This window comes from Vicia villosa, linkage group LG5 (assembly GCF_029867415.1).
Source record: "Vicia villosa cultivar HV-30 ecotype Madison, WI linkage group LG5, Vvil1.0, whole genome shotgun sequence".
NCBI classification, from domain to species: Eukaryota; Viridiplantae; Streptophyta; class Magnoliopsida; order Fabales; family Fabaceae; genus Vicia; species Vicia villosa.
The window spans coordinates 39,032,325-39,047,129 of NC_081184.1; the positions used below are offsets into that span (position 1 = coordinate 39,032,325).

At 35.8% G+C, this 14,805-nt stretch overlaps 1 protein-coding gene across 5 annotated transcripts; it reads right to left on the reverse strand.

Annotated features, from left to right (window-relative positions):
* Positions 1–7,112: 7,112 nt before the first annotated feature.
* LOC131601590 (kelch repeat-containing protein At3g27220-like) lies at positions 7,113–12,025 on the reverse strand. Of its 5 annotated transcripts, XM_058873446.1 has the most exons (6): positions 11,326–12,025; positions 11,132–11,241; positions 10,697–10,865; positions 9,677–9,771; positions 8,718–8,813; positions 7,113–8,648 (listed from the first exon to the last, which is right to left on the reverse strand). In XM_058873446.1, exons 3-6 carry the CDS (start codon positions 10,758–10,760, stop codon positions 8,580–8,582), a joined length of 324 nt encoding a protein of 107 aa, XP_058729429.1. In that variant the 5' UTR covers positions 10,761–10,865; positions 11,132–11,241; positions 11,326–12,025; the 3' UTR covers positions 7,113–8,579. The 5 variants fall into 5 exon arrangements, with proteins under 5 accessions (XP_058729429.1, XP_058729432.1, XP_058729430.1 ...); XM_058873449.1 differs by lacking the exon at positions 11,132–11,241; XM_058873447.1 differs by having other exon boundaries at positions 11,132–12,025.
* Between the last annotated feature and the right edge of the window lie 2,780 nt (positions 12,026–14,805).

Sequence of the window (14,805 nt, forward strand, 5' to 3'; positions counted from 1 at the left end):
GATTCCTTGATGAGTCATGCTTAGATTGTAAGCTACATATTATCCTTCCATTTTCCTTTTTAAATTTAATCTTATATGTGATAAAATTAAATCAAAAATGGATAAAAATGATGTGGGCTTTGTCTTGGTCGTGGGAGGCCCATAATATTATGGAAATGATGTTTGAACCATGAAAACTTGGCCCCATTTGGAAAAATTGCATTTTTGAGCAATGTTGGTTTCATGCATTTTCCCAAAATTTAGCCAACTTCAACAAGGTGTAAATCCCTCAATTTTTGTCATATGAAGGAGTTCTTTCACTTTTTGGAAACCTCAAAGAGTCCTCTAACCAATGCCTTTGGTCTCATGTCAAAATGATTTTTGATGCTCCTTGTGTGTCCTTTTGAAAAAAGTGTCTTTTTGTTGAATTTGAAAATGACCTGTAATGTCTTTGGTCATAATTTTCAAATGGTGAGTGCAATGACCATGGGATCAATTGCATTTGAAAGATAATTGAATTTACTTCAAAATGAGCTTTGGTTTGAATTTTTTGGATGAAGGATGAGAGAGTTATGACCAGTCAAAGTTGAGTTGACTTTTCAGGCAAAAACCCTAATTTTGAATCTTAGGGTTTTGTTGATTTTTGATCTTTCCTTGATGAATTATGATCATCCAATGATCAAATGATGAATCCTTTGACAAAATATGGACTTTGACAAAAAAATTCATTTTTGACTGTCTGTTGACTTTTTGGTCAAACGGGTTGTCTGTTGACTGTTTGAGCTGCTGACGGTGCGTCTGAGTGAATTGAAGTTTGAAAATTTGTATGATGGTACTTTGAGATATATGGATGTGCATGAAATCCATTTGAGGTCTCAAAAACTTGTTTCTCCTGTAAAAACAAGAAAACCCTAGTCAGGGACTGTTTGTGTAGGAGATAGTTAAGCGTACCTGATTTTTGTGCAGTGTTGAGTCTCTGCTAATCGCGTGATATTCAGAAGACTTCTAGAACAAAAATCTTGTAATTTTGAATTGTAAAAGATTGATTTGATTGATGGTACAAAACACTGAGAATTATACTGCCAGCAGTTTGGCTGTCAACTGACTGTTCAGGTATTGACGTAGCAGTTAGAGTGAAAAATCAACAGTCAAGGTTAATTTTCTTTTTTGTTGTTTTTGTTTTTGTTTTATGTGAAAAATGAAAGTTTATTTACATGACTTGTTAAAAAAAACACAGACATAATAAATAACTAATATTTACTGTATGCGGGAAAAATTACCGATAATAACCCTGAAAATCATTTAATGCACAGAAAAATGAATATTTGACTGACAGAAAACACACAAAATATTATCTGAGTAATTAAGCAATATTATGACAAATAGTACAACATTTAATACTGACAGTACAAATATTACATACTATATTTAACAGTACGACGAATAAACGGTACATTTAAGAAATAAGAAATACGGCAAATTTTAAGAATGACGATTGATAACCCATGCTACAAATAGTAACATGTAGATGATTGGGAGCATAAGCATCCCAGGTCCACAGTGTTCCGGGCTATGTAGACAGAAGAAAGACATGATCACCGTATCAATGGTGATGACCATAAGAAAACACGTTTCCCACCGCTTTGCCATTTTGTCGGGGAAGAAGAAAGGATGGATTATGAAGTAGAAATTTGAGAGATGAATTAGAATTTGATGTGAGATTTTTATGAAAAAATGAGAGGTATTTATAGAGTGGAAAGAAGGATAGAGATGTTGGGGAATGATGTGATTCCGTACAAAAGGAGAATTTGAGTGGAAGTGAGATTTGAAAGAAAGTGGAGATAGTGTTGAGAAAAAGAGAGATGTAGAGAATAAAGTTAGGATTTGATTTTTGAAAAAGAGATTTGAAAAAGATTTTTGAAAATAATGGAATATAGTACAAAAATTAGTGGGAAACAAAAGATAATAATAATCTACTTGTTACCAGTACAGTCTGAGTTTCCTGATTCTGCGCCTGCAAAAAGATTTAACTCTGTACCAATTGTGTCAGTACTATTTATCTGTAAATAAATAAATAGCATGTGTGAAGTAATAAACAGTATTTGGCGTTTGCGTAAGAATAAATTCAACTGCAAGCCAAATTACTGTATAAGAAAAATTCTAAAAACTAAGTATTTCATATGTCAGGATATTTGTTGAAATAAAAATCCATGATTATATGAGACTCTTAATTTTCAGGTTGGAGTTTTCTTGAAAAAAGATGCGGGCAAATTTTGGGGTATAACAGGAGACAATTCTGGGGTTGTTGATGCTATGCTAGTATCCAGACACGTTCCAAATCACCTGAAGAAGCTTGTGAAACCTTTAATTCTTGTTGACATCCACGAATTCTTTGAAAACGATTTTGAGTTCTTTGGTGGTTTTTTTGGTTCTTGCAAGTGTGCCTCCCTTCAGAAATTCGTCCCCTGGTTCACTATCTTGCCTCCACAACTTATAGAGATTCCATTAGGTCTAAAACAAAGGCCCAAAACTCCTTAAATCCACTCTTGCCAAGTTTCTCAATTTTTATTTTAATCTTGAATTGAAACTTTCTTTTTTTGCCAAATATTGCATTAATCTTTTCCCAATTAGTGTACCACGAAATTATATTGCCAATTTATCATAAATATGATTGGAATTGTTCAATTTTAAATCTTTTAACATAATATTTGATTTTTCCTTAATTAAATTATTTTAAATCATTTTTAAATGAAAAAATCATATAAAATCAAATAATAAGCTAAATTTCGTGGTACTTGGTTTGGATAACCTAAATGACTTGTGGATCAAGTTTAAGTCATAAAAGTATAGGCCCATTTACAAAACATTCCAATTTGAACATCCTTTATTTCATATTTTGCCTCAAAAATTACCCAACTTTGATCAAGCATATCTCACTCAATCTTTAAGCTATGAGGGAGTTCTAGGACTTTTTGGAAACCTCAGGATGTCCTCTATAAGCCACTTTGGAACATATTTTCCATTTGGAGCTTTTATCTTGATCATATCCTCTTTTCCAAAAAACTGCTTTTGAAGGATGCTTGAAAATGACCTGTAATCTTTTGCATCATACCTCTCAAATGAAGCATTTCTAGCCCTGGCTTGTGAGAGACAAAGTTGTAGGGAATCCAATTTCCTTCAAAATAGGCTTTGAGTGGGGAATTTTTGATGTTCCATGTGAAAGTTATGCCCAGTCAAAGTTGGGTTGACTTTCTCCTAAGAAACCCTAATTTGAACCTTTTTGTATTTGTTCATCTCTGAGTTTCTATTAATGGAATCATGATCAGTTTTTGATCAAATGATGGTTATACTCTTATTCACTTTATGTTGACCCAAAATTGAGAGTTTTTGACTGTGCTTTGATTATGGTTGACTTTTAGGTCAAACCAGTTGACTGTGGGTTACCTGGACCATTGAGGGAGCAAAGCTTTGGATTTGAATCTTGAACTTTGAATCATTGTGAATGGAATATGGAAGGCAAATTTTGGGGTATGACAGCTGCCCCTGTTCAATCTTCTTGAACCTGAAGAGGTAGAAGATGATTGGACACTGAAATGCCCTGAAATTTGCTTGCATAGGGAAGGAGTTCTGTGGGAGATGGGCTGATAGATGCCATCCATTTGCTTGGCAATATGCTTGTCCAGAGCATATGCTTTTCATACCAGGATCATATTGATTGTATCTGAAGAGATATAAAGTAATGTCTTATAGAAGACTACCTGAAGAGGTTCCTGAATAGGGTATATCAGAGGTTAATGCGAAGAAGCTTAGGCTTAGAAAGAATGTCTTGGAGAAGACTAACTAAGGAATTCTATAAAAAAACTAGGTATATCTTAAAAAAGATTGGATGAACATTTTTAGAAGGCTACCTAGAAAGGCATGATATGTCTTAAATGAGACTTACCTAGAAAGGCTCCTAAAAAGATATGAAACATCTTAAACAAGATTTACCTGGAGAGGTTTTTAGAAAGGATATGCAATGTCTCAACAAGACTACCTAGACAGGTTCCTATAAAGGATATGAAACGTCTTAACAAGACTATCTAGTGAGATTAGGATACGTCTTACACAAGACTAACCTAGGGAAGTTTTTTTTGGAAAGGATGCGATACGTCTTACACAAGACTCACCTGGAAAGGCTCTTAGACGGGGTACGATACATTTTAAAACTACCTAAAAAGATTCCTATAAAGGGCATGATACGTTTTAAACAAAACTACCTATAAAGGTTCCTATAAAGGATATGGCATGTTTTAAACAAAACTACCTATAAAGGTTCCTATAAAGGACACGATATGTTTTAAAAAAACTACCTAGAAAGGTTCCTATAAATGGAACGATACGTTTTAAACAAAACTATCTAGAAAGGTTCCTATAAAGGGCATGATATGTTTTAAACAAAACTACCTGGACAGGTTCCTATAAAACGTTTTAAACAATACTACCTAGAAAGGTTCCTATAAAGGACATGCAACGTTTTAAACAAAACTACCTCGAAAGGTTCCTATAAAGGCTATAAAACGTTTTAAACAAAACTACCTCGAAAGGTTAGGATATGTCTTAAATAAGACTGCTTGGGAAGGTTGTTAACCATTTTGGACAAGACTACCTGGAGAGGTAAGAAATTCTTTGATTGCTTCTGGATTGTCTTTGAAGAAAGACTTGGAATGAGGTATTAGTATTATATCTATTAAGATTGAATCGTTGATACGATTGTATTTGCACTGTAGTTGGATGATAACATCCTTTTGATTATGAAGTGTCCTGAAAAGGCAGCGTTAGTTTTATGCAACGTCATGATGCATGTGTCATGTAATGAGATTCTCAAAATAAATGAGAATTATGCATGTATGCCGATCCCACACTGCGGGAGGTAAATAGTACAGGCGTGGGAAGATCAATTACGCAACAATGCTCCTTGTGTGATACTAGTGTGACTTCCCGAATATCAGAAATTTTGAGAGACTTGTCCCTTAATCTGGAGGAGGGACCTTTAGAGGGAACTCGAGTTTCACCATGTCTTGCCTGATATGCATTGCCCCAGTGTTTGAATTCTTGAAAGATATGCCCCTAGTCAATAGGATCCTTGATTGTATGCATTGATTTGAACGTGAAGCAGATGCTTTTTCAGAGTGAGTCATGCGTTTCGGTCACGCCTGACGACCAGTGATTTGCTGAGTACTCAGAATGAGATGATGTCTTTTATAAGACTACCTGAAGAGGTCCTTGGAAAGAATGGGAAATTGTCTTAAACAAGATTGCGCTTTAAACAAAGCTCAAAGGGATGTGTTTGTGCAGAGGGTCAAAAATATTCCTATAGAGGATAAAGACTGTTTTAAGGAATGTGTGGTTTTAAACAAAACTTAGGAAAAACATCTTGAAGAAGATCACCTTAGAAAGGATGGTGAACTGTCTTAGAGAAGACTCTGTACTTTAAACAAAGTTTGACAAGGTTCTTGGAAGCATAAGAGAAGTTTGAATATGTCTACAAAAGACTAACTGAAAACGTTAAGAGATGTCTTACAGAAGACTACCTAGAAAAGGTTCTTAGAAAGGAATATGTCTTAGAGAAGACTGTCTGAAAGGGTTTGAAAATAGAAAGGATAAGAAGTTGGGTCTTTAAAAGACTATCTGAAAAAGGCTCCTGAAAGGATAAGAGATTTTTGAACCTGTCTTGAATAAGATTACCTGAAGAGGTTAAGAGACGTATTTAGCGAAAAACTACCTAGAAAGGCTGAGAGTGAAATTGACACCATCCGATACTGAGTGACCTTTGCAACGTGCCCCCAGGTAATGGGCTTGCCCCATGGGCTATTCAGCGTCTTTGAGAGATTCTATGGATCTTGATTAGATTTGCCCCATGTAAATGGTGTGATGACGAGTTATGCCATGTGTACACATTAGCCATCCCAGTCATGCGTAAGAGATGTTTCTTCTTTTGAAAAGCTTTTAAAGCTACTTCGTCAGTCAATAGGATTTTTAGCCATTAGCCATGCCCTATGCAACTTCTCCCTGATGTTTAAACATTTGAATCCACATAGACAAGTATACTTTGTAATGAAATTCATAAGATGCGAATGCATATGTCTGTCTTGAAAGTTTAAAAACATTTTTGAGTAAAACAAAGTTTTTTTTTTGTAAGAAAGTGATATCAACTCAAGAGTTATAGTAGACCTTAAGGAGTCGGGATACCTTTGGTAACGGTATGCTTTCGAACTAACCATGCTTCAGTTAGGAATTTTAAGGGTTGTAACGTGGCCTGGTTCATGGTTTTAAGAAACAAAAGATAGTGGCTCAAAGTTTATTTGTACCCATCCCGATCTTCGTGATGTTCTCCAGTCCTATGCTCAGTTGACTGTGCGTTTAAGCTCCAAAAGACTTTGGGAATACTAATGTTCATGATGGTTCAAAGACCAAAGATTTATTTGCAAAGGCAGTCATTTTCCTTGTAATATTTTTGTCGAGGTATATAGTGACCTCTTTTCAACTTTGTTATCCCTAACTTTTGCATGAACTGTTCGTTTTAAAACTACAGTCAGCGGGATGCCCCAATTTTGCCTAAGTCTCCTTAATAGGTTTTGACTTAGCAGGCCCTTGCATTGCTTTCTTTTTCTTTGCGGACATTGACTGTCGGACTTAATGATGACGGAGAACCATCGGTGATTATGTTCAAAGGAACAGTTTGGAATAATTAAGTTAACTGAGCAGCTACCCTACCCCAGGTTATGTATTAAGGGTTTTATTTTATATGAAGGAAAACTCCTACTTCTTTAGGCTCGAAGGGGTTGACAAGGGATTAACATCCTTATATCTCCATTATTTGGGAATCGAAACAATGCCTGTACATCGTCAACACGGTCTGTTCGAAAGCGTAGTGTATGAAATTGCGGTATCGTTTTCGTCATTCTTCCTCTAAAGGTGTACGACTTTAACGAGAGTTGAATATCACAAAGAAAAAAACCAAGTAAAAACACAGTTTTAAATATAGTGAGAACACTAGGAATAAATCAAGACAAACGTAAGCAATGCATTAATGATTATTGTGAAGTACATAGCATATGTCGTAAGACTAATGTTTAAACAAACGGAAAGAAATTGCGAATGAAAACAAAACTAATGATCTAAGAAATCCTTCTTCTAGCCACCTATGGCACTGGACTTGTGAGGATCTTCGAACTCAATGAGCCCTTCTTCAATCAAATCTTGGATCTTGTGCTTCAACGGCCCACAATCCTCTGTATCATGGCCAGGACTATCTGAATGATAAGCGCACCTAGCATGATGCTTGTATCCAGGAGCGGGGTTAGCTGGAGCTGAGTATGGAGGTAGCAGAGTTACCAGGTTCTGACTGAGCAGACGTTGCAAAGCTTGAGACAGTGACATGTACAACGGGGTGAATGATCGTTTTGGCTTGGACCTCCAGGTGCGTTGGCCACCCTGTTGCTTTTGCTGACCCCTTTGCTGTACTACTAGGGTCTAATTATCCAGGATTGCCCCTACAGTGTTGGATTCCTTTTTTCCGTCATATGACTTCTTTGTGTGATAGGAACCTGAGGGTGCCCCTTGTATCTTCCCATTTTTTATTCCATCTTCAATTCTCTCGCCAATGACTACCAAGTCCGAGAACCCTGAAGATATGCTTCCGACCATCTTGTCGTAGTACGGTCCTTGCAAAGTGCTCATAAATATGTCCACCAGTTCTTTTTCCATTAGGGGAGGTTGGACTCGAGAAGCCATTTCCCTCCATCTTTGGGCATCACTAGTAGAAAAAACACTTGTTAAGTTGGTTAAAATCGACTTCTTAAGTCGGTTCCGAGCCTGACCTAAGAGTTGCCGACATAAGAAGTTTTGACTTCTTAAGTCGGTTTTGGACCTGACTTAAGAAAATGTTCTTAGGTCTGTTATATATAAACCGACTTAATAAGTTGGATATTATTTCAAGGCAGTTTTAAGGAGCCACTTCACAGCGGCTTTACGGAACAAATCTAATATACTGTTAAAGGAACATAATTTACACCTGGTTTCTCTCAATTATAAGGAGCAAACCAACAATAATTACATCATTTTAAATGTGCGGGCACATCACATTCAAGGAATCCTAGTGAGCTGAATTAAAATTATCTGACAGTGTGAAAGAGAAAAATCTAGGACATGTTTCTCATAATTTTAAAGTGCAAATCATTCATCTTTCACTGCAACACAATGATTATTACAAGTAAAATATATCAAGTAGTGAAAGGGAGAACAACCACTAAAAAAAATACACAACAATCACTTTCGAAACAGCGAACACATACTCATCATTAAGAACTTCAACAAAATCTAAACTGTATTGAGCAGAAACTACACTGTGGAATGCAACTCACAGAACACAGCAGACACTGAAGCCGCAATGGAGCATAACCAAGGTCGGGTTCGCACACATCAAGAGCTTTTATCACAGCAGACATTTTAATTTCAAGAGAACGACGAGACACAATTAGCAAGGCAACCTCAACTGCAGTCCAAATTCGATGAGTTTGAATGTTGCTGCAGATAATGACTCTCGTGTTTGAATGCTTCTACAGATAGTCAATCACTAATTTATCATAATCCCTGAATCCATCAGTGCTATATTGAGTAGTATATCCCTGAGGTTGGAAAAATTGTATGAGCAATCAAATCAGACAAAAAATAGTGACTTACATCAATTATCATACCAGATTTGATGGTGCTTGAAATCCATTAATTGCACTTTTGACAGGAGTCTTCGTAAACGAGTTTGATAGAGGATATACAGAAGGGGTTCCTTCCAACTATAATCCAAAAAATAAAAGTAAAACATTATGTTAAATTACATTTTTTGCAAACTTAAGCAAGACTCATACTTTTTTTAACACATGTTAACATGAAAATAGTCAATGCTTCCATTGTTCTTGCAAATAGGTTATAAACATTTATTTAAATTCCTGAAATTTAAATTAGTATTCACAGCAGTCAATTAGAATACAATAATATAGGAGCAACTGAAAATATTCTGATAAAAACGAACATAAACATAAACATACAAATATATATATGAAAAATATTAAATAAATCTTGGCATAAATAATATTAGACAAATGATTATAAACTGACTCTCATGCAGAAGAAAGCCATAGACTCAAATCATACTTCGGAAGGCTAATGCTCCCAAAAAGCCAACATGGATACCTTTTTCTCAGTTTTCGGATAACATTTAATCATTTTTCCATTTTGAAAGAGTTAAATCTGATTTTCATTCCAGTTTCTTTCAGTTATTCAGAGTTGTGTTAGCTGGCACCTCTGTTACAACTTTCTAGAGTTAGTTACAATCAATTACAAAAGATGTATGCTATCCCTTGGTGAGTGCATTTTAAGATCCCTATATAACTTCTAAAGTTTGTCAATGCTTACTTTCCCTGATTTTTTTATCTTTCCCCTCTCTACCTTTTTTTCCATATCTCCTAAGACATAGCTTGAAAATGACACCAATGTGTTTTAATAATATAAAGAGAGAACTCATTAAAAAATCGAAAAAGAAAAAACAGATAATAATGAGGCTTTCTTTGAGGACACATACATATATCAAAATAGACTAGACATGAGAGTTAGACAAGTGAACAACTGAGGGGAAACTGAATTTTATACTAAGACATACCTCCTCAACTGGGGCTTCCCCAATTAATATCTCATTTTTTTCTGAAACTACAGGCTTCTTACATTTAGACCTAAGCATCCAATCCAGCCCCATTTCTTTTCTAACACATGTTAACATAAAAATAGTCAATACTTCCATTGTTCTTATAAATGGGTTATAAACATTTATTGAAATTCCTAAAATTTAATGCAGTATCCTCTGCAGTCAATTAGCCTATAATAATATAGATGTAATCAACAATCAAGGTGATATCTAATTGCATTCAATTGTTTTAACTTTAAGCCTTTGGTTGAATTACTGTAGGATCTATCTTGTAATTGTAACCACCATCCAATTTGCTCATATTACACATACATTTATTAAATTTTTGTTATACTCTAACAACCACTCAAGAAAATACCAATTATAATTTTGCCTACATAGGATGATCACATAAGGGTGCAAATGAGAGACATGGTATAGAACAAACATGCTTTAGTTAATGATGGTAATGTAAACCATAATTAGAATTGATGGCACGTGGAGGAGTGAAAAAGTAGTCCTTTAAAAGCTTCTTTATAGTGACACATGTTTGGTTTTCTTAAAACATAGATTTCTGTTTAAATATTTAAAAGTGGTATTTTATTAAAATTTTCAGAAGAAGATGCCATGGAATAAGTGTATATAACCAAAATCTCTACCAATTTTCCCATTATATATAGTCAATCATGGTTAACAGTACTTTAGAATACATGTGAGTCATGTATTGATTTAATACAAAACTATATCTAATTGAAACAAGTCCCTAGTGTATATCTATTTCAAACATTAATTTAAGCTAGAGTTCCGATAGATGATGATAAATCCTGATTCATGTTAATGAGATTCTTTTCACTATTGAGAAAGTAGGTCTTTGGATTCATAATTTGAAGTCAAACTTATAGTGTCTTGTATTACTTGAATTTAATGAGAATAAACATTAAGGTTAACCATTTAGCATGCATAAAGATCTAACTACAAGAATATAGGTAGTGTAGTCACCTATGTGGTCCACCTCGTGGAATATGAATTTTAGTCCGCCATTGTTTCTCCAAAGCTTTTCCATCCTTTACAGTTAGACTCAAGATCTAAGGCAGCTGTATGGCGATTCTCCTTGCCACCACCCATGACATGGAGTCTTCCCCTCCACAATTGAATTGCAGGAGCATACCTGAAAATTTGATTTGATGGTTAAATAGCCGAACTTATTCAAGTGCAGATATAGATAAATAAAATTATAAAACACAGTATATAGTGAACAAAGCATTTTAATTATTTATGCATAAGAGTGTGCAAAACAAAGACAAAGAGGCGTAACTAGGGAAAGGCAATGAATGTAAAGTATCTCATTTCTTTGTTTTGGTGCCTAAGAGAAACACAATGAAAATAGGTCCTCTACATTATAGACCATATTGTCCAGAGGCTGTATATATGTACCTCCCATCAATTGCAACTCCCAAATGTGAATGAGCCATTTCTTTTAATGTATCAAATATATCTACCCACTTATTGCTCTTGAAATGAAAGACATCAACAAGAGAGTGCACCTACGATGTAAGAAACCAATAAAGAAATCATCACACAAACTGTCACCTACTAATGTTATATAAAAGTGATAAGAAAATACCAACATTATCAAGATTGGCGTATTCTGAAAATGCATAAAAAAGATTTTGGATAAGTCCATTTGCTCCCAATTCCATTGACGGAGGTAGATGGACAGCACACAGCGAAAGAGAAGAGGAGTTCTGTTGATTTTTGTTTAGGAAAACCACCATTGAAGCGAAAATAAAGCTTCAAGCTTTATCACCTAAACATCATCAAACCCACTTCACAAAACCTTCTTCAAATCAAAAACGCTAAATTCTTCAACTTCATACTTCTAAAGAATACAGAGAACCACTATATTCCTCTCACTACTCTTCCACTTATTCTCGCCAAAACCTCAAATAAACAATCGAACCATGCACAAACTCCGACACATGAAACGATTTACTCGGTTACACACTCCGACACATGCCTCAAAGTCTCCGAAGTTTCATCTCTCTTCCAAATCAATACAATCTCTCTCCTAACTACCAACGACATTGATATTTCTTGCCTTGACGTAGAACACCACATCCTCCCTTCCAAACTCTCCCTCAAAATCCCAATCTCATGTTCCTGTGTCGACGGGATCCGCAAATCCATTTCAACAAAATACAAAATGCTTAAATAGAATGAATGAACCTAGTAAATTACAAGAAATTATGGTGGCGCAGTGGAGGGAAAAAGAGAGTGAAGGAAAACCCTAAAAGAGAGCTAAGTTAATTTTTGGGAGGGGAAAAACTTCACGAGCGAAAAGGGGAAAATAAAATCGATAATTTTTGTATTTTTTTTGTTTTATAAATTTAATTTGAAATAAAACGATTTTTTGAAGACTCTCGGATTCGATTCTCTCATGATGCATATTTGGTATTTAATTTTTTAAAGTAAATAAATTTTCTTAAGTCAGGTGAGTGACAACTGACTTAACAAATAGATTTTTTAAGTCAGTTAGTAAGCATATATGACTTAAGAAATTTAATGCAAATTAATTTTTTTTTAATTAATATTTGTTAAGTCGGTTTTAAAGGCACCCAACATAACTAAGTTACAAATATTTACGAAATTGCCACCGCATCGTTTCTTAAGTCAGGTGGTAGGTGAACTGACTTAACAACCTCTGCTAAAAAGGTAATTTTGTACTAGTGCATACTCCTTGAATGATTCATCCTTCTTTTGTGACATATTTTGTAATTGCATCCGGTTGGGTGCCATGTCCAGGTTGTACTTGTATTGCTTCAAAAATGTGTTAGCCAGATCATTCCAGCTTCTGATATAGGATTTCTCCAGTTGCATGTACCAGTCAATAGATGCTCCGCTTAAACTCTCTTGGAAGAAGTGTATCATCAGCTTTTGATCGCGAGCATAAGCAGCCATTTTTCGCACATACATGCGCAAGTGATTCCTCGGACACGTGAGCCCTTTGTATTTCTCGAAGTCTGGAATCTTGAATTTGTGGGGGATAGTCAAGTCTGAGACTAAGCTCATTTTGAAGGTATCCACGTCAAAGACGTCGTATCCTTCTACCACTTTTAGTCTCTCTTCTAGCGCCTTGATTTGTTCACTGTCCTTGGAGTCTTCCCTAGAGTCGGGATTAGACTGTTGCGTTTAAGGTGCTTGGTCTGTGTTGTCCACCTCTTGTACTCCGTATTGTAGATCAAGGTAATCTTCATCCTTAGGGACATTGTTAGCAGGAATGCGAACTGTGCGAGTTGTCCCTTTCGTTTGTGGAGTGGGGACAAATCCTTCTTGGGAGGTCTCTCCTTTCTCTTGGAATTGGATAGCTCTCCTGACAGATCGGACCCGAGGTTTGTCCTTAGTCGGGCCAAAGCCTGAAACAAATCCTAGCAGCGGGTTTTCGTCGTTAGGGATCTCATCCTGAACCAGGGTATCCCCAGACTGAACCTCTTTTGCCTTTTCTTATTTATCCAGGAGGGCCTTCATGAATCCTAGCATCTGAGTCATACCTCCTTTAACTTCTTCCATACTAACCTTTAGTTGATCCACCTCCTTACGAAGAGCGGCTTGATTCTGTTCTAGCTGATCCATTGATTTCTTCTGCTGAAATCTTGTTTGATAATATGGTCGAGACGTTAGGTTATCCTTCCCAATGGTCCCTTGTTCTGGAGATAGAGGAGAAATCTTCTCTTAATGCCATGAAAATGATATGTATGCCATGCATGATATGCATGATATCCTTTTTTTCTTTTTCTTTTTTGAATAAGATCTGATGCAAGAATGCACATGATATATGATGAATGGAAAAGGAAATAATAAAAAAATAATAATGATCAACACATATATATATACATATAGCACATAATCACATAGGCCCTAGATTCATAAGTTCATAGGTTCGACGTATCGGCTCTAGGGAGCCTACCCTTTTGTGGGGGTTCTAGAAGGTCTCATGGGGTCGTTCGTAGCCTCCGAGACTTTTTGTCTCTTCGGATTTTAGAACAACTCAATTTATCCATGAGGTTCGAATTTTTGGGGTAGGTTCTCGGAGAGATCAGCCAAGTATCCAGTCCTGCCCTCAACAAAGTCAAGCCTCGTTTTGGACATTCCCGAATACTCAACCCACTCCGAGTGGAGTTATCAATGAGACTCGTAGGCGATTCGATTCCCCCCTGATCTCAAAGTTAACTCCCACACTTAGGGTTTAACACAACATAAAAAAACACCAGCAATGCATATAATATATAATCAAACATTTTAAATAAAACATTTAATAAAAAAACAATGACAAAAAAAAACAAAACAAATAATTAAAATATTTATTATAAAGATGAATCTCCCCAAACCCTAAAAATGACAAGTTTGCCAAACCCTAAAATGCGCCAAACCTAAACCCTGCCAAAACCTATAGGAGCATAGTATTCACTATTAAGTTCTCCCCAGCAGAGTCGCCAGCTGTAGCAACCTGCCTAAAAATTATGACTTAGAGAGTCGCCACCTATTCTACCAGGGCGAATAGGAAACCTCGTGTAGTTAAGAGATCAGGGTAAGATACTATATTCAGGTCGAGGGAAGGTGTTAGGCACCCTCAACCCTTTCCTAAGGTTTACATTATAGGGTTGCATAAAGAAAGGTGACAGAAAGTTATAAGGCAAATGGCAATAATTAACATAATTAGGGTTTATAATAAAGATCGGGAAAAATAGAAATTTATGGGGGAGGGGACTCGCCTTGTTGCCAAGTGCCTACGTATCTCCTTATGGAGAATCAGAGTCAACGTAGTTCGGGTAAGGGTTGTACGCCCTTAGAGTTAGAGTTTGAATGGTTTGAAGGCTTTTTGACTGGCCTGTCGTAGTTTGAAATTGTGATTTGGAAGGCATTCTGAATTGCCTAGGATAAAAACCCGTAGTTTGATATTGAAGTTTTGAAAGGTTTGAAAAGTATTTTGAGGTTTGGGCGTACAACCCTGATTTAATTTTGTACTATTAACCGCAATAATCGATTGATTCAATTATCATAGTTAACAGATTAATCGTTGTATCATTACCAATTCTAATCGATCGATTCGA